At 37.2% G+C, this 25,637-nt stretch overlaps 1 protein-coding gene and 1 non-coding gene across 43 annotated transcripts; both read right to left on the reverse strand.

Annotated features, from left to right (window-relative positions):
* Positions 1 to 407: 407 nt before the first annotated feature.
* LOC127901133 (TMV resistance protein N-like) lies at positions 408 to 11,488 on the reverse strand. 42 transcript variants are annotated; one of them, XM_052437531.1, is made up of 6 exons: positions 10,425 to 11,488; positions 9,818 to 10,253; positions 4,194 to 4,337; positions 3,685 to 3,760; positions 883 to 931; positions 652 to 798 (listed from the first exon to the last, which is right to left on the reverse strand). In XM_052437531.1, the coding sequence occupies exons 1-5, from the start codon at positions 10,922 to 10,924 to the stop codon at positions 918 to 920; spliced, it is 1,170 nt and encodes a 389-aa protein (XP_052293491.1). In that variant the 5' UTR covers positions 10,925 to 11,488; the 3' UTR covers positions 652 to 798; positions 883 to 917. The 42 variants fall into 42 exon arrangements, with proteins under 42 accessions (XP_052293467.1, XP_052293470.1, XP_052293471.1 ...); XM_052437533.1 differs by lacking the exon at positions 883 to 931 and adding an exon at positions 3,409 to 3,457; XM_052437528.1 differs by lacking the exon at positions 4,194 to 4,337 and adding an exon at positions 6,720 to 6,863 and having other exon boundaries at positions 10,425 to 11,487.
* An 8,220-nt stretch (positions 11,489 to 19,708) lies between these two features.
* Positions 19,709 to 19,812, reverse strand: LOC127901669 (small nucleolar RNA R71). The gene has a single exon (XR_008053913.1). It is a non-coding gene; the product is annotated as a small nucleolar RNA R71 (small nucleolar RNA).
* Positions 19,813 to 25,637: the final 5,825 nt, after the last annotated feature.

Here is a 25,637-nt window from a genome sequence, read left to right on the forward strand (position 1 = left end):
CTTTATATATATATATATAATTATATCTACACACTGAACTGCAAGCTCGTTATTTTCTTATTTACCATATTTCTCCAAAGTTTTCGCAGGATTTCATGTAGTTCAGTTTCTAATCATTGTAGGTTGGGCCACGATAAGCATTGCTATATGACTTGTTATATGAGGTTCGAAGCCTCTTCATATGTTTATAATGAAGGCCTGGGGCTAGTTATATTCATTAATTAAGTCATATTATGAGCTTTAGATATAAGCACGAAACAACTAATACAGAGACTATGGCACAATTCACCTTGGATCCGTTAGAAGGGTCGATCGAGTCGTGTCACAGTCCCTAACAGCTGTTGTATCTCAACCTCTAAGTAAATAAATTGGCAACGGTTAATCTCCTACCATGTAATTACTGCTCAAATTTGAATCTAATGTTGATATCATGATATGAACTGTGATAACAATCTTGTATTTCCTTCACTTGCACCCCTATAACTGAACAGAAAACAGATTCTTAACGCCCTCTACTTGTATCCTCTACATAATTAATCTAAAAAATATACATCTATTTATCCGAAATGCACATTCGGCTGAGGATTGTAAATGGCAATTTATCCTTCTTCCTCTTATTTGCCTTATCGGCCTCTGCTTTATGATGTTCTCCCTCATGCTCTTTAATTGATTCAAGAGATACTAAACGTGTGTCACATAGCCTTTTCAGTTTCATCCCTGCAGATATTGCATCAAAATTGTCTCCAATAACAGTCATTATTGTCCTGTCCTTCGGGTCAACTGATAAATCAGTAATCCCTGTACAGTTTAAACCAGGAAAGTGACTGAAATTGCTATTGTTGTAACCAGATGATAAAATTATAGTTAGTTTGATGAGAACACCTGGAGTAAATGGAATGAAACTGAACGTGTATCCATCAGTTTTCCTTTTCTAATACAAAGTAAAAAAAAAAAAAAAGTCCAATTTAACTCATCACACACCCCCGCTCCAGCTAGAATGGGCTTAGACGAGCTCACCAAATCAAACAGACGGAAAGTTACAGTGCTCAATTCATTTTCCCTCTAGCCAAAGAAAATGACAGTAATACATTTTGGTTCTAATCCGCTTACATGAATGGTGAAGGAATTGTGTTAAAATCGTGCATGGTAAGATAGATACCTTTAAATTTAGAGACTATGCTGAAAGCTGCTTGCTGGGCTATATCATCATGTATTTCCAATTTAAAAACTGCTTTCTGTTACGAAGCAATATTAGATATAGTTCAGACCCAAATCAAAGTAAAATATACAAGTCAAAGCATGATGATTAATATTAGCCGTTAAATCCAAAGAAAGAAAGATAGTAACCAAAGCAAGATATGATCAAGAGTTGAGGGTGAAAAAAAGGGTCCTGGTGATATATAGATGCCAATCAAGCTCAAAATCACAACTCAATATTTGGTTACTACTTGGAGTATAGAAAACATACTTACCTAGGATTCAGATATATCTAAACTATATCTGAATCAGAATAATCCGTAGTTCCATGGATGTGAAATACTATAATTGCACTGCCTGTCAGATTCCTCATGCCTCTCATCATCTACTTCTTCAGTTACAGATATACAGGAAAGAGATAGAAGCGAAGAACGTTTAGTAAATAACCAGATAGATAGAGAGCAAACATGCCTTGAAGTTGAATCTACTAGTACTGTTGCAGCTTGAGAGATTGTTGGCAGCGATGTCGCCATCGGTAATGTCTGCAACACAAGTTTCATCATTAATTTCTTCAATGCAAGGGTAAGTAGGAGAGATTGTTCGTGGCCGCGGTTGCTGCAAAAGAGACAGGAAATGGATTGATTAAAAACAGATGGACAGAAAAACTGAAAGCATATTACTTGCTCAACTGGTTTAACACTGACAAATTTCTATATAAGAACCTACCAACAACTCGCAATATTGGCCTGTCAAGCTCAAAAATCGAATTTTTTAACGCCCCTACAAGCTCAGGGAGATTACAATTTTCATGATACGTATTAGTTTTTACATCTGTTCTGACAGCTTATTTTATAACCTTATCTTTTAGGAGAAGTTCAGCACCCAATGAACCCGCTAATGAGACGTGGTCTTTGAGTGAATTATTATTAATATTATTATGTATTCCATGAAGCATTTATATTTGATAATACGATTTAATATCATATTATGATTATATGTATGCACATTATGTGATTGATCAAGTAATGAGAGGTGATTGTTAGTCACCATTTGTGTTCCCTTCTTGTTAAGCGGCATGCACGTGTATATTGAGAGTTAAATTATTCTGCACTTCCGACATAGTTAATTTCTGTCAGGTATTGAAAGGTTTTTTTCCCTTGCTCTGCTCACGCAATGATAATCCCGACAAGTATGACAATTATTTTTCATGGGTACTCTTTAGTATAGTTGTAGTTTTATCATGTACATACGAATGATTTCATGTTTGCTTATATACTATGTTTACTGTAGAGTTATGTCATAAGATTATGTATAAGTATTAGTACATTACTTTATATATATATATATAATTATATCTACACACTGAACTGCAAGCTCGTTATTTTCTTATTTACCATATTTCTCCAAAGTTTTCGCAGGATTTCATGTAGTTCAGTTTCTAATCATTGTAGGTTGGGCCACGATAAGCATTGCTATATGACTTGTTATATGAGGTTCGAAGCCTCTTCATATGTTTATAATGAAGGCCTGGGGCTAGTTATATTCATTAATTAAGTCATATTATGAGCTTTAGATATAAGCACGAAACAACTAATACAGAGACTATGGCACAATTCACCTTGGATCCGTTAGAAGGGTCGATCGAGTCGTGTCACAGTCCCTAACAGCTGTTGTATCTCAACCTCTAAGTAAATAAATTGGCAACGGTTAATCTCCTACCATGTAATTACTGCTCAAATTTGAATCTAATGTTGATATCATGATATGAACTGTGATAACAATCTTGTATTTCCTTCACTTGCACCCCTATAACTGAACAGAAAACAGATTCTTAACGCCCTCTACTTGTATCCTCTACATAATTAATCTAAAAAATATACATCTATTTATCCGAAATGCACATTCGGCTGAGGATTGTAAATGGCAATTTATCCTTCTTCCTCTTATTTGCCTTATCGGCCTCTGCTTTATGATGTTCTCCCTCATGCTCTTTAATTGATTCAAGAGATACTAAACGTGTGTCACATAGCCTTTTCAGTTTCATCCCTGCAGATATTGCATCAAAATTGTCTCCAATAACAGTCATTATTGTCCTGTCCTTCGGGTCAACTGATAAATCAGTAATCCCTGTACAGTTTAAACCAGGAAAGTGACTGAAATTGCTATTGTTGTAACCAGATGATAAAATTATAGTTAGTTTGATGAGAACACCTGGAGTAAATGGAATGAAACTGAACGTGTATCCATCAGTTTTCCTTTTCTAATACAAAGTAAAAAAAAAAAAAAGTCCAATTTAACTCATCACACACCCCCGCTCCAGCTAGAATGGGCTTAGACGAGCTCACCAAATCAAACAGACGGAAAGTTACAGTGCTCAATTCATTTTCCCTCTAGCCAAAGAAAATGACAGTAATACATTTTGGTTCTAATCCGCTTACATGAATGGTGAAGGAATTGTGTTAAAATCGTGCATGGTAAGATAGATACCTTTAAATTTAGAGACTATGCTGAAAGCTGCTTGCTGGGCTATATCATCATGTATTTCCAATTTAAAAACTGCTTTCTGTTACGAAGCAATATTAGATATAGTTCAGACCCAAATCAAAGTAAAATATACAAGTCAAAGCATGATGATTAATATTAGCCGTTAAATCCAAAGAAAGAAAGATAGTAACCAAAGCAAGATATGATCAAGAGTTGAGGGTGAAAAAAAGGGTCCTGGTGATATATAGATGCCAATCAAGCTCAAAATCACAACTCAATATTTGGTTACTACTTGGAGTATAGAAAACATACTTACCTAGGATTCAGATATATCTAAACTATATCTGAATCAGAATAATCCGTAGTTCCATGGATGTGAAATACTATAATTGCACTGCCTGTCAGATTCCTCATGCCTCTCATCATCTACTTCTTCAGTTACAGATATACAGGAAAGAGATAGAAGCGAAGAACGTTTAGTAAATAACCAGATAGATAGAGAGCAAACATGCCTTGAAGTTGAATCTACTAGTACTGTTGCAGCTTGAGAGATTGTTGGCAGCGATGTCGCCATCGGTAATGTCTGCAACACAAGTTTCATCATTAATTTCTTCAATGCAAGGGTAAGTAGGAGAGATTGTTCGTGGCCGCGGTTGCTGCAAAAGAGACAGGAAATGGATTGATTAAAAACAGATGGACAGAAAAACTGAAAGCATATTACTTGCTCAACTGGTTTAACACTGACAAATTTCTATATAAGAACCTACCAACAACTCGCAATATTGGCCTGTCAAGCTCAAAAATCGAATTTTTTAACGCCCCTACAAGCTCAGGGAGATTACAATTTTCATGATACGTATTAGTTTTTACATCTGTTCTGACAGCTTATTTTATAACCTTATCTTTTAGGAGAAGTTCAGCACCCAATGAACCCGCTAATGAGACGTGGTCTTTGAGTGAATTATTATTAATATTATTATGTATTCCATGAAGCATTTATATTTGATAATACGATTTAATATCATATTATGATTATATGTATGCACATTATGTGATTGATCAAGTAATGAGAGGTGATTGTTAGTCACCATTTGTGTTCCCTTCTTGTTAAGCGGCATGCACGTGTATATTGAGAGTTAAATTATTCTGCACTTCCGACATAGTTAATTTCTGTCAGGTATTGAAAGGTTTTTTTCCCTTGCTCTGCTCACGCAATGATAATCCCGACAAGTATGACAATTATTTTTCATGGGTACTCTTTAGTATAGTTGTAGTTTTATCATGTACATACGAATGATTTCATGTTTGCTTATATACTATGTTTACTGTAGAGTTATGTCATAAGATTATGTATAAGTATTAGTACATTACTTTATATATATATATATAATTATATCTACACACTGAACTGCAAGCTCGTTATTTTCTTATTTACCATATTTCTCCAAAGTTTTCGCAGGATTTCATGTAGTTCAGTTTCTAATCATTGTAGGTTGGGCCACGATAAGCATTGCTATATGACTTGTTATATGAGGTTCGAAGCCTCTTCATATGTTTATAATGAAGGCCTGGGGCTAGTTATATTCATTAATTAAGTCATATTATGAGCTTTAGATATAAGCACGAAACAACTAATACAGAGACTATGGCACAATTCACCTTGGATCCGTTAGAAGGGTCGATCGAGTCGTGTCACAGTCCCTAACAGCTGTTGTATCTCAACCTCTAAGTAAATAAATTGGCAACGGTTAATCTCCTACCATGTAATTACTGCTCAAATTTGAATCTAATGTTGATATCATGATATGAACTGTGATAACAATCTTGTATTTCCTTCACTTGCACCCCTATAACTGAACAGAAAACAGATTCTTAACGCCCTCTACTTGTATCCTCTACATAATTAATCTAAAAAATATACATCTATTTATCCGAAATGCACATTCGGCTGAGGATTGTAAATGGCAATTTATCCTTCTTCCTCTTATTTGCCTTATCGGCCTCTGCTTTATGATGTTCTCCCTCATGCTCTTTAATTGATTCAAGAGATACTAAACGTGTGTCACATAGCCTTTTCAGTTTCATCCCTGCAGATATTGCATCAAAATTGTCTCCAATAACAGTCATTATTGTCCTGTCCTTCGGGTCAACTGATAAATCAGTAATCCCTGTACAGTTTAAACCAGGAAAGTGACTGAAATTGCTATTGTTGTAACCAGATGATAAAATTATAGTTAGTTTGATGAGAACACCTGGAGTAAATGGAATGAAACTGAACGTGTATCCATCAGTTTTCCTTTTCTAATACAAAGTAAAAAAAAAAAAAAAGTCCAATTTAACTCATCACACACCCCCGCTCCAGCTAGAATGGGCTTAGACGAGCTCACCAAATCAAACAGACGGAAAGTTACAGTGCTCAATTCATTTTCCCTCTAGCCAAAGAAAATGACAGTAATACATTTTGGTTCTAATCCGCTTACATGAATGGTGAAGGAATTGTGTTAAAATCGTGCATGGTAAGATAGATACCTTTAAATTTAGAGACTATGCTGAAAGCTGCTTGCTGGGCTATATCATCATGTATTTCCAATTTAAAAACTGCTTTCTGTTACGAAGCAATATTAGATATAGTTCAGACCCAAATCAAAGTAAAATATACAAGTCAAAGCATGATGATTAATATTAGCCGTTAAATCCAAAGAAAGAAAGATAGTAACCAAAGCAAGATATGATCAAGAGTTGAGGGTGAAAAAAAGGGTCCTGGTGATATATAGATGCCAATCAAGCTCAAAATCACAACTCAATATTTGGTTACTACTTGGAGTATAGAAAACATACTTACCTAGGATTCAGATATATCTAAACTATATCTGAATCAGAATAATCCGTAGTTCCATGGATGTGAAATACTATAATTGCACTGCCTGTCAGATTCCTCATGCCTCTCATCATCTACTTCTTCAGTTACAGATATACAGGAAAGAGATAGAAGCGAAGAACGTTTAGTAAATAACCAGATAGATAGAGAGCAAACATGCCTTGAAGTTGAATCTACTAGTACTGTTGCAGCTTGAGAGATTGTTGGCAGCGATGTCGCCATCGGTAATGTCTGCAACACAAGTTTCATCATTAATTTCTTCAATGCAAGGGTAAGTAGGAGAGATTGTTCGTGGCCGCGGTTGCTGCAAAAGAGACAGGAAATGGATTGATTAAAAACAGATGGACAGAAAAACTGAAAGCATATTACTTGCTCAACTGGTTTAACACTGACAAATTTCTATATAAGAACCTACCAACAACTCGCAATATTGGCCTGTCAAGCTCAAAAATCGAATTTTTTAACGCCCCTACAAGCTCAGGGAGATTACAATTTTCATGATACGTATTAGTTTTTACATCTGTTCTGACAGCTTATTTTATAACCTTATCTTTTAGGAGAAGTTCAGCACCCAATGAACCCGCTAATGAGACGTGGTCTTTGAGTGAATTATTATTAATATTATTATGTATTCCATGAAGCATTTATATTTGATAATACGATTTAATATCATATTATGATTATATGTATGCACATTATGTGATTGATCAAGTAATGAGAGGTGATTGTTAGTCACCATTTGTGTTCCCTTCTTGTTAAGCGGCATGCACGTGTATATTGAGAGTTAAATTATTCTGCACTTCCGACATAGTTAATTTCTGTCAGGTATTGAAAGGTTTTTTTCCCTTGCTCTGCTCACGCAATGATAATCCCGACAAGTATGACAATTATTTTTCATGGGTACTCTTTAGTATAGTTGTAGTTTTATCATGTACATACGAATGATTTCATGTTTGCTTATATACTATGTTTACTGTAGAGTTATGTCATAAGATTATGTATAAGTATTAGTACATTACTTTATATATATATATATAATTATATCTACACACTGAACTGCAAGCTCGTTATTTTCTTATTTACCATATTTCTCCAAAGTTTTCGCAGGATTTCATGTAGTTCAGTTTCTAATCATTGTAGGTTGGGCCACGATAAGCATTGCTATATGACTTGTTATATGAGGTTCGAAGCCTCTTCATATGTTTATAATGAAGGCCTGGGGCTAGTTATATTCATTAATTAAGTCATATTATGAGCTTTAGATATAAGCACGAAACAACTAATACAGAGACTATGGCACAATTCACCTTGGATCCGTTAGAAGGGTCGATCGAGTCGTGTCACAGTCCCTAACAGCTGTTGTATCTCAACCTCTAAGTAAATAAATTGGCAACGGTTAATCTCCTACCATGTAATTACTGCTCAAATTTGAATCTAATGTTGATATCATGATATGAACTGTGATAACAATCTTGTATTTCCTTCACTTGCACCCCTATAACTGAACAGAAAACAGATTCTTAACGCCCTCTACTTGTATCCTCTACATAATTAATCTAAAAAATATACATCTATTTATCCGAAATGCACATTCGGCTGAGGATTGTAAATGGCAATTTATCCTTCTTCCTCTTATTTGCCTTATCGGCCTCTGCTTTATGATGTTCTCCCTCATGCTCTTTAATTGATTCAAGAGATACTAAACGTGTGTCACATAGCCTTTTCAGTTTCATCCCTGCAGATATTGCATCAAAATTGTCTCCAATAACAGTCATTATTGTCCTGTCCTTCGGGTCAACTGATAAATCAGTAATCCCTGTACAGTTTAAACCAGGAAAGTGACTGAAATTGCTATTGTTGTAACCAGATGATAAAATTATAGTTAGTTTGATGAGAACACCTGGAGTAAATGGAATGAAACTGAACGTGTATCCATCAGTTTTCCTTTTCTAATACAAAGTAAAAAAAAAAAAAAAGTCCAATTTAACTCATCACACACCCCCGCTCCAGCTAGAATGGGCTTAGACGAGCTCACCAAATCAAACAGACGGAAAGTTACAGTGCTCAATTCATTTTCCCTCTAGCCAAAGAAAATGACAGTAATACATTTTGGTTCTAATCCGCTTACATGAATGGTGAAGGAATTGTGTTAAAATCGTGCATGGTAAGATAGATACCTTTAAATTTAGAGACTATGCTGAAAGCTGCTTGCTGGGCTATATCATCATGTATTTCCAATTTAAAAACTGCTTTCTGTTACGAAGCAATATTAGATATAGTTCAGACCCAAATCAAAGTAAAATATACAAGTCAAAGCATGATGATTAATATTAGCCGTTAAATCCAAAGAAAGAAAGATAGTAACCAAAGCAAGATATGATCAAGAGTTGAGGGTGAAAAAAAGGGTCCTGGTGATATATAGATGCCAATCAAGCTCAAAATCACAACTCAATATTTGGTTACTACTTGGAGTATAGAAAACATACTTACCTAGGATTCAGATATATCTAAACTATATCTGAATCAGAATAATCCGTAGTTCCATGGATGTGAAATACTATAATTGCACTGCCTGTCAGATTCCTCATGCCTCTCATCATCTACTTCTTCAGTTACAGATATACAGGAAAGAGATAGAAGCGAAGAACGTTTAGTAAATAACCAGATAGATAGAGAGCAAACATGCCTTGAAGTTGAATCTACTAGTACTGTTGCAGCTTGAGAGATTGTTGGCAGCGATGTCGCCATCGGTAATGTCTGCAACACAAGTTTCATCATTAATTTCTTCAATGCAAGGGTAAGTAGGAGAGATTGTTCGTGGCCGCGGTTGCTGCAAAAGAGACAGGAAATGGATTGATTAAAAACAGATGGACAGAAAAACTGAAAGCATATTACTTGCTCAACTGGTTTAACACTGACAAATTTCTATATAAGAACCTACCAACAACTCGCAATATTGGCCTGTCAAGCTCAAAAATCGAATTTTTTAACGCCCCTACAAGCTCAGGGAGATTACTATATAAATTATTGTCTTGTAGGGGGTTTACTATATAAATTATTGTCTAGCGTCTAGATTTGGTGGTGATTCTTAAAGTGGGGAGGCATCACTCACCTTATGATGCTGGCAGCGTAATAACTTAAGCATCGTATAATTTTGTGGACACATGCTTGAATTGGGTGATCCAATGGCAAAATACATGAATATCTGAATTAATTCGGTTTCAACAACTACAAATTCATTTTAATTTACAGCCTCACCTCAAAATCGGCATTCCTTTGTCTATAATGGCTGGCTACAAGTTTGTCAACCGAATCCAAGAACCGAAGTAACCGTTGATCAAGTTTCTTGACCTCCCTTCGGAACTTGGTTAGCGTAATGTCAGAATTCTTAAAGTTGTCCATTAGCTCATCAACGTCGTGAGTGAGGCTTCTGAGGTCAGCAAACAGTGGACAGAGCAACCAATATCGATAGGATCTATAGCGCTCAGCATTCCGAAGACAGGAAAGCACTTCATTCAATCTGCAATGTAGCTGTTTGAAGTCCTTGTTATTCCATAAAGAAGTAGTGTGGAAGTCTAATTTCTCTCGCGCCATATTGAAAAGGACGACGAGTTCCTTCACCATTAACTCTGCTTTAGATTTTAATTTCTCCGCAACATCATTGACAATCCCATCTGTCAGTTTAGATTCAGGCCTACAGAGATGTGAAGACAACCAACAGCTTAATTAATTACTCTCAGGCGTAGTAAAGCTTTTCCCAAATATGCTTCTTAAAAATTTGTGGATATTCACAGTAGAGATGGACTCTATATACTACACTGCATACATGCTGAAAGAGTTAATTAAAAGACTAATTATTTATTACCTGGTTTCATTTGAATCCCATCCAGCAAGATCGGAAGCTTGTTTCAATGCATCCCTCCATATCTCCAATCTTGGCAAAAGCTTATGGTTCTTTTCATGCTGAAGAAAAGCGTCTCCAAAGCTTCCGAGCTGCTTCCGGACATCTCTCGGAGGTACCTGGTAGAATACAGGTATGACAGTTTGGTACAGTTTCTTGCATTCGATAATCTTGACAAGTTCTTCCAAACAGCCTCTGGAAAAAGCGTAGCGTTTTGAGAAAATAACAAGTGATATCTTTGATTCTTCGATTGCTTGCATAAGCGCCGGCATGATCTCGTCTCCTCTCCTAAGTTGTTCGTCCCTGAAGCTTTTTATTTTCTCTCGAAAAAGAGCAGCAAACAAATGGCTTCCAAAATTTTCTCGAATATCCTCTCCACTAAATGTGACGAAGACGTCGTGTTCATATTTCCATTGATCACGAAGACGACAACAACAAGAAGATGACGACGAAGATGAAGCCATATATTAACCAACAAAAAAAAACACTTAATTAATTTTGCAACAAAAAGAAAATTCTTTTTATTAATTTCCGTAAAGGAGGAGGAGGAGAAGATGAAGCGATAAACGATGCTTTGTTTTTAAAAGTCAACTTGCTCATTCTGTAGAGATGTTTAAATCTGATGCGATGATTAATAAAGAAAATAATTAAGTAAAATATTTAAGCTTAAATCAAGCTTAAATCTTATGAAGGAGCCAAGGACTAATTAAGTAAAAGTCAACGATGGCAATCCTAAAGCTTCAGATGATGATGGTTATAAAGATGAAATCAAAAACAAAATAAAAATTTATGCAATTACTTTCGTAACAAAAACAAGATGCTTCATGTATATTAATATCCAATGAGGATGAACACAAAAAGAAGAAGAAGGAGATGAAGACAATGATGAAGATGAGGCCATTGAGAAAGCCTTTTTTTTTTTTTTTTGGGTGAAAAAAAGGGACTGCAATCTGGAGATGTTTGAGATTAGATTATTTCAAAGAGATTGTGAAAGTCAATGAGCGAATCTAAGACCTTATTTTGTTCAATTAGCTCGGTTACTCTTCCTAGTCAAGACAATAATAATGAAAAGTGTAACGACAAATTTGGTAGGGTCTTATCTTCACACCACTCGTGCCTCATGTTAATTAGCGATCAGTTAAATAATAAATTTTAACAGAATTACCGCCAAAAAAGTGACAGAAACAACTTCATTCATGACGCCTTTCTATTTTTATTTAAACCCTACAAAAGAATTGGCAACTGTCAGGTTGGAGATGCTCTAATAACAGCAACTACATGTGTTACAAAACTGCTTAATTTATCGATTTCATGTTTTTAATTTGTTTCTATATGTTAATTATGCAATTCTAAAATTTTTCTTTTCTCCTTGTCGACAGCAGGCATTTTCTGTTTGAAAAAAGGCATGCCAAACTTTTTAGCTCTAAAATTTGCTATTTTCCTTTTTCTGGTGTTTTGAAGAGCCAAGACAGCTCTAGCTGTAACCCGCTAATTTTACATTTATAATATGGCGGTGCAGCAGCTACCACCAAACCCCGCAGTCTCATCAAGCTTGCAGATTTGGACGTGTTCTTTGAATACTCAACTTTAATGGAGAGATTAAACATGTGGGGCAGAAGAATAATTTCAGAGAGAGAGGGAGAGACACAGAGAGAGAGAGAGTTTTTTTTTGGGGAGGGGGGAGGAGATAGTCGTTGATAGACAAGTGACGACGAAGACTTTTTCTCGTTTGCTTTGGTGTGAGTGAACGTGAATGTGATTTGTTTAGAAATAATAAAGGGTAATTTAGAAATTATCCTCGATTTAAAATAAATTATCTACTAATTATCAATGGGTTTTCAAATAAAAAATGTAACTAAATATCTACTGAAATTCACATCGGTTTAAGATGTAACCACATATATAAAATGATGCCATCCAATGGATGTGGGATAATCCTTTCTCACAAATTAATACTAAGAGTTATTTTCATTTTAAAAATTACTCTAAATACCCATCATACTATAATAAAATTGAAGCTTTAGATATCTTTTCCTTTTTCTATCTCACTTTCTTGATTTCATAAAAGCTATTTTTTTTTTTTTTTTGGTTTTGATTAAAAGGATGGTTAGACTATTTATGGAAAATGATGTTTGCCCCGGGTCAAACCCCGAAAATAATGTAAACGGCATCGTTTTGATTATTATTTTTTTCTTTTGGAATACTCTAAAACGACGACGTTTCTGATGATATTTTGAGAAGAATAAAATCTATCTTCCTCTTCGTTTTTGTTTCTTCGTTTCACCTGTGAAAGCACCAGAGCAACAGAGATCCCAACTTGGTCTTGTTCCGTTTGACCGTAAATCTCTTCATTTCTTCGTTTCTTCGTTTCTTTACTTTCCTTCCTCTCCTGAGGTCCAAGCATTCGGGATCCACGACGACCGACTCACAGCCACGATCATCGTCAACGCTGGTAGTCGAAGCTTGTTCGGGAAATTGAACTCACGAAGCGGCAAAGTTCACAGCCCGAGGTAATGCTTCGTTTTTTCCTCTTTAGGTTATGGCAAAATGGGGACGATTTGGTTGATCTAGGTTAGGCTGCCCTGTTGAATTTAATTTCATTGCTCAGCAAGTGCTAAATTTTGTTCCTCTTTGATTTAATTTCATTGCTCTGCAAGTGCTAAATTTTGTTCCTCTTTAATTTAATTTAATTTAATTTAATTTTTGAAGATCACACTTTTAGAATCTTCCTCATTTGGAGCTTTGTTGAGTTCTAGTTAGTTAGGCATCCGACCCACAATCATGGCATCAGGGTCTCTTATTTGATTTTCATGACCCTGATCTAGGATTCATGACTCTTGCATTTTTTTATCCTCTGACTTAATTTTTGTAACAACAATTATAAAACTATGAGTTAATCTCTTTGAATTATTATTGTTGCTAAAGTGTACGCTCAATGGAATAATTTGGTCTTAGTGGGAATTTTTCTAATTACAGTGGTTAATTGTTAAGCACAAGAAGGGTTTGTGATGGAACAAATCGATGGAGGGTTGTATTTTATCTCCAGTTGTGTGTGTATAGATTGTTTGCATTTTGGCTTGGGTTCTTTGATAGCCTTTCTGGCATGTTGCTTCTAGTTTTCATAGCTGCTGGGTGGTTGCTGGGTGGTATTTTCTGGCATGTTGCTTCTAGTTTGGATATTAGCTGCTGGGTTTCTGGCATTTTGGTATTAGCTGCTGGCATGTGGCTTGGGTTGTGGGTGGTATTTTCTGGCATGCTGCTTCTAGTTTGTTTCTGGCATTTGGGTATTAGCTGCTGGCATGTGGCTTGGGTTATGGGTGGTATTTTCTAGCATATTGCTTCTAGTTTGGAGATTAGCTGTTGGGTTTCTGGCATTTTGGTATTAGCTGCTGGCATGTGGCTTGGGTTCTGGGTGGTATTTTCTGGCATGTTGCTGGGTGGTTCAGGCAGTAATCATGCTGTTCATATGTTCCAGTTTTCTTTTCTTTTAAGTCTAACTAACTGTAATTGCAATTAAAATTTGATTTTGGTAATTTCTTTGGCATTATTAACTGTAATTGTTTCCGTTTTTGGGCAGTTTATTCCCAAGGGACTATTAACCACAAACAATGTCATTCGAGCTAAGTGAGAATCGAAGCTCATTGCAAATGTGTAATGGATGCGGTAATCATATGGAGTTGTTAACGTCACGCACAACAAAAAATCCAAATCGGAAATTTTGGATTTGTAGAGCATGTAAGAACTTTCAATGGGCAGAAGATCGTAAACCTACCGAAGAGAAAATACACTTGTTAGCGGATGAAATTAGGAAGTTAGGCTTAGAGATCGAGTGTTTGTCCGTTAAATTTCAATTATTGCATAAAGAACTTGAGCATATGCGAGAACGTGAAGTGCAGAGGCGATTATTGGACGACGAACTTTGAAAGAGAGAGGCGCCACGATATGATTTTATTAAAATACTGATGATTGTTGTATTATATTTTCTCTTAAAGTATTATTTTTAAGTGTTGTTAAAGATTGAAAAGTCTAATACCGAGTAGAGAATGTCGGAGAGCTCTGAAACCCTTTTACCCTACGAAAACCCTAGTTTACTGAAGACGGTCTCACCGCTGTTAGCTAAAGATCGTTCCACCAAAAAAGCTAGGTTTCGTGCCCATGGAGCGGACGCAGATAATCCAGCCCCCCTCTCCTTCAAGGATGCGCTTGTGCACCCAGACCAATACGGCCACTTTGATGATATTGAGATGGAAGAAGAATGGGACTTTGAACCTGGCGATGTAACCGTAGGTGATGTGGTAGCATGCCCGTTATCAAATTCTCTAAACGAATCCAGGATAAATTGATTAAACCTTGGCAGAACTCTGTTGTGGTGAAGCTGCTAGGGAGAAACATTGGGTATAAAGCCTTGTGTAATCGGCTGAAGGTTATGTGGCACCAGATTCATGACTTCTCAGTGATTGACCTTGAAAATAACTACTTCCTAATTCGACTAAAGTCATTGGAGGATGTTGTTTATGCATTAACCGAGGGGCCATGGGTTATCTTTGGGCACTACTTAATAGTACAGCCGTGGACGCCTCATTTTGACAGCACCATTACTGATCTGGACTCGGCCATTGTTTGGATTCGGTTACCCGACATGGCCTTTCACTTATATGATAAGAGAATTTTGCGGAAGATTAGTCAGCTTGTAGGGACAGTTATCAAGATTGATTACCATACAGAACTACGGGAGAGGGGAAAGTTTGCAAGGATGGCAGTCCGCATCTCTCTGTCTCAGCCTTTACTGTCTCAGTTTAATCTAGACGGGAAGATACAGAGGGTTGAATACGAAGGACTGCCAGTCATATGTTATCAATGTGGAAAGTATGGATATAATAGTTTTGGGTGTCCGAGTAAGAAAAAAATGAATGAGGCCAATACTGATACTTCTAAGCATATTTTACCAGCTAATATGACAGGTGAAAAGGATGATGGTGTTGATATGAATACCAAAAATAGCGAGAAATTTGGACCATGGATGATGGTGTTAAGGAGAGGGAAGCCTAAGTTTGTAGTGGAAAAGGAGAACATTGCTGCTACAGAGAGGAACCAGCGAAATAATATTCCTGTTACATCTCGGTTTGATGTCTTATCTGAGGATGTGGATACAAATAACTCGGTGGAGGCTGCTGTAACAATCCCCAACCTTGAACCATCACAGAGACAACCTAAATCCATTACGGATCACTTCCACACTCGGAAAAACCTGCATCTGAAAACTCCTAGCATTTTAAAACCTCAAAACCAACTCTCCAAAGGAAAGCAAGTGGCCAAATCAAACCACCCAGTACTGAAACAGCAGACTATCACAGCTTCCACTTCCATGCATGCAAGTCTTCGTCCCAATAATACAAGAATCCTAAACCTCATGGAATATGTCCCCATCCCGAAACCTTCAAGCACTTTACCTAACTTCCCCCGAGAACCAACCTCTACTTTAAATTTAACAACCCTCGATCCTCAAAAACACACCGCAATAACCTTTTCCAACAAAACCCGTGAGACCGAGGAAAACCCACTAGTTTCCTCACGTAACCTAGCTTCAGCCAAATCTAAACAGCAGCCTCACATACCGCAACTAAATGAACATGCCGAAGGCAAGGATGAAGGGGACATAAGATTAATGGAGGATTATGCTGGTGACCTTCAGTTTACATTCGGTAACAAAGCGGATGACAATATGTCTGATGATGGAAATTCTTTTGTCAATAAAACCCCGAAAATGCATGGTGAAGCAAATCTGGAATTTTGTGCGTAAGCCTCTCACGCTCACCCTCTCCATTTTTTGCTCTTAATGACGGTTTCAATATTATTCTGGAATGTACAAGGGGCGGGGTCCCCATCTTTTCGACGAGTTTTTGCCACATTAGTTAAAAGTTACAACCCAACAATTATTGTGATCCTAGAGCCAAGAATCAGCGGTAGTAAAGCAGATGAATTCATAAAAAAAAGTGGTTTTGACCGCTCTCATCGTGTGGAGGCTACTGGTTTTTCCGGGGGTATTTGGATATTGTGGAGGAATGTTTTTGATGTCGAGATTGTTTTCAACCATACTCAGTTTATTCACTTAAAAATCAGTGTTCAAAATGTCATCCAATCTTGGGTCACTGCAGTCTATACGAGCCCAAATTCCGCTGGTCGCCGTGCTCTTTGGTATCATTTGAATAACATTGCGGAGTCGATGCATGATCCTTGGATTATGGGGGTGATTTTAATTCAATTCTATATGCTACAGAAAAACGTGGAGGTTCGGCTTTGAGCACGGGTATTTGTCCTCACTTTAACTCTTGGTTTCATGCTAACCACATTGTTGACTTGCAGTTCAGTGGCCCTAGATACACATGGACTCGCGGGAATCTTTCGAAGCGTTTAGACCGTGCTATGAGTAACCAAGAGTGGATTCTAAAATTTGATAACTATTCAGTTACTCATTTACCACAAGTTGAATCTGATCACAGGCCGATTTTGGTCCGTTTTGAGCGCCAGATTTTCCGTCCGAGGAATGTTAAGCCCTTTCGTTTTCTAGCTGCTTGGATAACAGATAACCGTTTTGGGGACTTTATACAGGAGAGTTGGCAGAAAAATATCCCTTACTCGCAAGCAGCTTCTACTTTTACTAGCAAGGTGGTTAATTGGAATAGAGAAATTTTTGGCAACATTTTTAAACGGAAAAAGCAGTTGTTAGCTCGGATTGGCGGGATTCAGAAGGCCTTAGAAAGTAAACCCCTCCGCAGCTTGTATCGCCTTGAGGCAAATTTAAAACAAAAGTTAGAAGAACTTCTATCTCAAGAGGAATTATTGTGGTATCAAAAATCCCGCAGAGATTGGATCAGTTATGGGGATCGGAACACCTCTTTTTTCCATCAGAAAACTATTACACGGAGGGCTCGAAACCGTATCAATGCTATTAAGGATGATAGAGATACTTGGCTCTATGACACCCATGACATTAAGTCACATGCTGTGTCTTTTTTCTCCACTTTGTACGAATCTGATCAAGCTTTTTATCGGCCTTATTCTGTGCAAGGATGTTTTCCCCAAATTGATCCCACTAGATTGTCAGTTCTCACTAGCCCAGTCGACAATGAGGAAATTCGTCAGGCAGTTCTTCAGATGAAACCTGTTGAGTGTTAGAAAATGTATATTTATAAAGGAGAAAACCGTCATTTTACATTTCAAGTCTTACTAACAACCCTTACTTTTATGTATTTAACCTTCTTGTGATTTAATTACATGTGTTTTATTTTAATTAAGTATTTTATGTATTTTAGGGGCATCATAGTCATTTCACAATAAACGAGAAATCAGATGGCAAAACGGACATCACTTTTAAACTCAGGACGGTCGAAAACCTTAGGAGGAGCATAAAAGGAAAAATGGCACTGTTCACATCATATCAGTGGACGAAAAATCTCGCGTACGGTGCATGCATCACACAGGATTATTTTCAACCAAACCGCGTTACTGTTCATCCGGGTCAAACCGCGTTACTGTTCAAAGTCGGGTCAAACCGTGTTACTGTTCATCCGCGTGGTCAAACCGTGGACTGTTGACTGATGACGTGGCGCAATCCTGAGCGTCCAAACTGTTTTGAATCCGATGGCCATGATTTACTCCATGTATCTATAAAAAGGGGGCCTCTCCCCCCTAATTTGATATCTCTGAATCCATTTTTGGGATCCATTTTCTGTAATTCCCTCTCCATCTTGTATTTTCTTTGTATTTTAATAAATTCTCATTTTGCCCCTAGTTCAATTATGAGTGGCTAATTTTCTTTCAAGCTTGGGTTGAAGGTGAAGTCTCAACATGTGTCATGGGCTTAATTTGGTAAATTTATTTTCTCTTCCCCTCTAGTTTTTGTGGATGTTTTGACTTCTCGTCGACAAATAATAATAATCTTGTCTAGATACCGCCTTGGTTACACCGGCTCTCTAGTATAAGGTTATTATTATTTGGCACGATAAGCCCTTAGCACCATATTGATTAGAGCGTGGTTCATGAGGTGTGGATTCCCCCCTCATGATTTAATTGGCATTAATACGGATTATTTAGCCCATGATGCATGTTGATACGGATCCAGATACCCAAGTACGTCATTTCAATAGAATTATCTTCAATTTATTCTCGCCATTGCAATTCCAATTTTAGAATTTATTCTCGCCATTTTGATTTAAGTTTTAGCATATACCAAATCATTTCCACCATAAATCCAACAACCCATTTACAAAATTAATTCTATACACAATTAAAATCCACCTCCTCGTGGGATCGACACTCGTCACCATAGATCTATATTACAATAGATTCGTGCGCTTGCGAGTACATTAAAATTTGCACAACAAGTTTTTGGCGCCGTTGCCGGGGAGGTAAGTAATTTTAATTCATAGAATTAATTTTTGTGAATAATTTCTTTTTTTTGTTTTCTTGTATTTTTTTTTATTATAAAAAAAAAGAAAAAAAAAGAGTGAATCTACATTTAAAGGTTAGTATTTCTTTTATTTTTTCTCTTCTTTAAAATTCTGTAATTTAATTTTCAATTTATTTTTCTTTGTAATTTTTTTTGTTTATTTTATTAATTTAATTTTTAGTTAATTTATTTCACGTATTTATTTTTGTGTATTTTTATAGAAAGGTTTTAATAGCGCAATAAGGTTAGTATCGTAATTTCTCCCTCTTCTTTATTTTTATTTGTTTTGTTCTCATCCTTATTTTTATTTTATTTGTTTTGCATGCATGGTCGTAGGTCATTATTACCTAATCTTGAACCTATAGACCTTGAATTAGAAAAAACACTTCGCACACACAAACAAATTAAAAATAAAATGGATTTACAAGCACCACAGGAGAGGCCATTTAAGGACTATTTTAGTCCCTTAGCTAATTTGAGCACATCATGCATAAGATACCCAAATGTAGCTGCTAGGAGTTTTGAATTAAAACCTAGTGTGCTAAATTGTCTCCCCACATTTTATGGCTTAGAAAATGAGGATCCATATAATCATCTGAATGATTTTCATGCCATTTGTCAAACTTTTAAATATGAAAATTTTTCAGACGATGATGTTAAACTCAGATTATTCCCATTTTCTTTAAAGGATAGAGCTCGTTCATGGCTTAATACATTGCCTGCCAATAGCATTTCATCATGGGAACAAATGGTAACGAAATTTTTGAATAAATATTTCCCAGTGCATAAAACCAATGCTATTCGCAGGGAAATCTCAGAGTTTACCCAGAGAGAGGACGAGCAGTTTTTCGAAACATGGGAGCGATTCAATGGGCTACTCTTGAAGTGTCCACATCATGGGTATGAGAAATGGCACCAATGCCAATACTTTTTGGAGGGATTATTACCGAATGTGCAAGAATGGCTAATGGCAACAAGTGGAGGAGAGCTAATGTCAAAAAGTGCATCAGAGATTTGGGAATTCTTCCAGTGACAAGCGGATAATTCCCAACAACGGAGTCGATCACTCAGGAATACTAGAAGAATTAAGGGAGTAAATGAGGTTCACATTGGCGAATCAACTTCAGGAATCAAAGAAGTCAAGGAGATCGTTGAAGGTCTTGCTCGACAAATAGCATCGTTATCGACTGCTAAATCAACAGAACCACATGACCATGACTCATACTCAGATCAAGCCAATGCCATAGGTGTAATGAGAAAACCATCGAATTACAACCCATACTCCAACACATATAATCCTGGATGGAGAAACCACCCCAATTTTTCATGGTCTCAAGGATTCCAACAGAACGGACCAGCAGCTCCAGCTCCACCAATTCCACAAAATCCTCAAGCCTCTCAGCCACCATTTAGACCATACAATCAGAACCAGAACCACTCTCAACCTAGACCATGGGAGGATGCATTCCAGAATTTCAGGAATGTTACTCACTCCACGATTGAGCAACAGAACCGCACCATTGATGGACTACGAAATGAGTTGAGAGCGGGCTTCAACTCACAAGCCCAATCAGTTTCAAGCCTCGAGAAGATGGTGGGACAACTTGCTTCTTCAGTTCAGACCTTGGCAATGACCGTTGAGAAAGGTAAGTTTCCAAGTCAACCAGTGCCTAACCCTAAAGGAGTGCATGAAGCAAGTACCAGTTCACCAAAGCAACAAGGAGAAGTCAAAGCCGTCATGACCTTGCGAAAAGGAAAGGAAGTCGACAACAAAGTGGAGATGCCGGTGACAAAAGAAAATCAAATTGTACCTGTGAATGTTGAGGAATCATCACCGGAGGAGAAAGAAGAAACCAACCCACGAGAATACGTTCCGAAAGCTCCATTTCCTCAGAGGTTAGCGAAAGGCAAGAAGGGAAAATCCACAGGTGAGATTCTTGAAATCTTCAAACAGGTAAGTGTTAACATCCCTTTGCTTGATGCTATTAAACAAGTTCCATCTTATGCCAAGTTTCTTAAAGACCTTTGTACTAAAAAGAGAAATATGCATGTTCAAAAGAAGGCATTTTTAACAGAAAACGTTAGTTCTATACTCCAACATAAAATTCCTTTAAAATGCAAAGATTCAGGCTCCCCCACTATCTCATGTAGTATAGGGAACCACACAATTGAGAATGCTTTGTTGGATTTAGGAGCTAGTGTAAATTTGTTGCCTTACTCTGTATTCGTGAAACTTGGACTGGGAGAATTACACCCAACTCCAGTGGTGTTACAGCTTGCAGATCGGTCCACGAAAATACCTCGTGGTATTGTGGAGGACGTGCTTATCCAGGTAGACAAGTTCTATTTTCCTGTTGATTTCATTGTAATTGACACTCAACCAATACAAGATTCAAGGAAGCACATCCCCATTATTCTAGGCCGACCTTTCTTGGCAACTGCGGATGCTCACATTCAATGCAGGACCGAAAATATGCAGTTGTCCTTCGGCAACATGACTATGGAGCTGAACATCTTCAACATTGCCAAACAACCTCACAATGCAGATGATGGAATTGTTGATGTGGATTTAATTGAAGCATTAGTTGATGATACTTTTGTTTCAAACCTTAGTGATGATCTTTTACAAACATGTTTAACTCACTTTGGTTTTGATTTTGATATTGACAGATCGGTCGATGAGGTCAACGCCCTACTTGACTCAGCACCATCCATGGACACTAATAAATGGAAGTCAAGAGTTGAACAACTAGCACTATCAGAGAAGAAACTCATCCCATCATCAGAATCACCACCGAAACTCGAGCTCAAACCATTGCCCAACACATTGGAATATGCATTTTTGGGAGAAGAAAGTACTCTGCCGGTAATCATTTCATCATCCCTAAATGACGAACAAAAAGGTAAGTTGTTGGATGTTTTAAAAGAGCATAAAGGGGCATTAGGATGGACCATAGCAGATATCAAAGGTATAAACCCAGTAGACTGCATGCATTACATTCACCTTGATGAAAATGCTAAATCTACTAGGGAAATGCAACGTCGGTTAAATCCTAATATGAAAGAAGTTGTTAGAACAGAAGTCCTTAAGCTATTACATGCTGGTATCATTTACCCCATTTCTGATAGTTCATGGGTTAGTCCTGTACAAGTTGTCCCCAAAAAGTCAGGAGTCACAGTAGTTACCAATGCTGATAATGAATTGATACCCACTAGAGTAACTACAGGATGGCGTGTATGCATTGATTATAGAAAGTTGAATTCTGTCACACGTAAAGACTATTTTCCTTTACCATTTATTGATCAAATGCTTGATAGATTAGCAGGCCATGAATTTTATTGCTTTCTAGATGGCTACTCAGGATATAATCAGATTCCCATAGCACCAAAAGATCAAGAGAAAACTACTTTCACTTGCCCTTTTGGCACATTTGCATATAGGAGAATGCCATTTGGATTATGTAATGCACCTGCTACATTTCAACGATGCATGTTGAGCATTTTTTCTGATATGGTTGAACGATTCCTTGAAGTCTTTATGGATGACTTTTCTGTCTTTGGTGACTCGTTTGATCAATGTTTACATCATCTAACACTAGTTCTACAGAGATGTATCGAGAAGAACTTGATCTTAAATTGGGAGAAATGTCATTTTATGGTAAAACAAGGTATTGTTCTCGGTCACATCATTTCGAGCAAAGGTATTGAGGTTGACAAAGCCAAGGTGGATCTCATTTCTAATCTTCCTCCACCCAAAACAGTCAGAGAAGTAAGATCTTTCCTTGGGCATGCTGGTTTCTATAGACGTTTCATTAAAGATTTTAGCAAAGTTTCTAGACCCTTATGCAATTTACTTGCTAAGGATGCACCTTTTGTCTTTGATGATTCATGTCTTGTGGCATTTGAAAAATTAAAGCATTTGTTGACATCATCACCCATCATTCAGCCCTCAAACTGGAGCTTACCATTTGAGCTCATGTGTGATGCATCTGACTATGCAGTAGGAGCAGTATTAGGACAAAGAGTTGATCGAATTCCCCATGTCATTTACTATGCTAGTATGACATTAAATGATGCACAGTTGAACTATTCAACTACTGAAAAAGAAATGCTAGCAGTAGTGTTTGCATTGGAAAAATTTCGATCATATCTTATTGGTTGTAAAATAATTATATTCACGGATCATGCTGCTCTTAAATATCTTCTCACAAAGAAAGATGCAAAAGCTAGACTAATTCGTTGGGTGTTACTTTTGCAGGAATTTGACTTGGAATTCAAAGATAAGAAAGGGACAGAAAATGTTGTGGCGGACCATCTCTCTCGTCTCCATTTTGACACAATTATAGAACAATTACCATTGAATGAGTCATTTCCAGATGAACAATTAATGAATGTGGAAGTATTACCTTGGTATGCTGATATAGTTAATTATCTTGTTACAGGTAAACTTCCAGAGCATTGGACCAAGCAAGTTAAGGCTAAATTCTTTGCAGAGATAAAGAATTTCTTTTGGGATGACCCATATTTGTTCAAGTATTGTGCAGACCAAATTGTTAGACGATGTGTCCCAGAAAATGAAATTCAGAATATTCTTTCATTCTGCCATGAACAAGCTTGTGGAGGCCATTTCAGTGCTAAGAAAACAGCGACTAAAGTTTTACAATGTGGTTTCTATTGGCCATCTATATTTCGAGACGCTTACACTTTCTGTTCTTCATGTGATAGGTGTCAACGAATGGGGAGCATTACACGAAGGAACATGATGCCACTAAATCCAATTTTAGTGGTTGAGATTTTTGACGTATGGGGTATCGACTTCATGGGACCCTTTCCCCCGTCTTTTGGCCATCAATACATATTGGTTGCTGTTGACTACGTATCGAAATGGGTAGAAGCAATTCCATGTAGGACCAATGATCACAAGGTGGTGATAGCATTTTTGAAAAGCAACATTGTTTCACGCTTTGGATTCCCACGAGCGATAATCAGTGATGGTGGTGCCCACTTTTGTAACAAAGCATTCAAAGCACTTTTGACAAAGTATTCAATCACACACAAAGTGGCAACTCCGTATCATCCGCAAACCAGTGGCCAAGTTGAGATTTCCAATCGAGAAATAAAGCACATATTAGAAAAGACGGTGAGGCCAGACAGAAAAGATTGGTCATTAAGACTTGATGATGCCTTTTGGGCATATAGAACGGCTTTCAAGACCCCGATTGGGATGTCACCCTACAGGCTAGTGTATGGAAAAGCTTGCCACCTACCTGTGGAACTCGAGCATCGTGCATATTGGGCCATCAAGAAATTTAATTTTGACATGCAGCAAGCCAGCTCAGAAAGAAGATTACAGCTGGCAGAACTTGAAGAAATTCGCAATGACGCGTACGAAAATGCCAAGATTTACAAGCAACGAATGAAAGTCTTCCATGATAAGCAAATTATGAGAAAATCGTTCACTCCAGGTCAGAAAGTGCTTTTATTCAATTCTCGCTTGCACCTATTCCCAGGTAAGTTACGCTCTCGTTGGTCTGGCCCATTTATTGTTCATACTGTTTTTCCACATGGGGCAATTGAAATTAAAGACCCAAAGAATGGTGTCACGTTTAAAGTTAATGGTCAAAGATTAAAGCCATATCTAGAGTACCAACCACATGAAGAAGACACCGAAATAAATTTGAGTGACCCACCAAATTTGAATTGATTTTTTTTTCTTTTCGTTGATTTGATTTTTCTTTCTTTCTTTTTATTATTATTCTTTTGCTAATTGAAATTGTTTTTCCATAAGTGTGTTTATTTTACCATTAAGTTTTCTCTTATCATTTTTAACCATGAGTCTCATACTTAGACCGTTCCTCCTGAACATTCTTAAACCACTTCAACGTGTCAAAACTCATCTCAAAAGGCAGATTCAATTTTGTAAAACACAACGCATTTGGGCTCTACAACCACCAGAGTTAGTAGCCTATGTTGAGGGTTTAGAACGCCAACTCAGAGACATTGAGAGAAGTGTTTACGACATCCAGTTGGAGCTTGAGGTAAATTCAATAAGAGGACGATTTTAATTTTCTTTGTGTGTTTTCATTTGTTTTTCTATTTGTGTGCTTTAGTTTGTTACCCCGGTGAAGTGGCGGATAACGGTACTCCGTGACAATCAAGTCGGTTACTTCAGTTTCCCATAATAACTGATATTCTGAGGCGAAGGTATGGACAGAAACGAGATTCTAGCGAAGCTTCACAAGCGATTCCCTTCATTTCCTCAGAATGCCCTCCTTACGATCTATAAAGCTCGGTCCGAACGCATGCGATTGCTCATGAGGAATAACATACCTGCTGACATCCGTTGGTTAATCGAGGCTAAAGTACGATCGGCAGGTGAGTTACCTCCAAAATTTATTGCATACATGCCTGGTTGTGGTAAAGGAAATTATGCAAGAAAACGACGAGCTCGAAGAATTTCTGTTGCTTGTCATAAGTGTGCCAGAATGAGTTGCAATAAAAACCCATGTTCTTTAGGAATGATGTCTGATAACAGGGAAGATAAGATTCAATTCATTAGGGATGGCTTGAATAAGGAGTCATTGGATGATATCCTTTTGTCTCTTGAAACGCATCCCAGTGGATATGTGCAAGGAACGATTCTCCAGTTATGGCCATTATTCCAGAAAGAGCATGCACGATATAGTCTCGGGAATCTGACTATAAACGACCATGTTTGCCAGTTTATA

This window comes from Citrus sinensis, chromosome 3, assembly GCF_022201045.2.
Source record: "Citrus sinensis cultivar Valencia sweet orange chromosome 3, DVS_A1.0, whole genome shotgun sequence".
Lineage (NCBI taxonomy): Eukaryota > Viridiplantae > Streptophyta > Magnoliopsida > Sapindales > Rutaceae > Citrus > Citrus sinensis.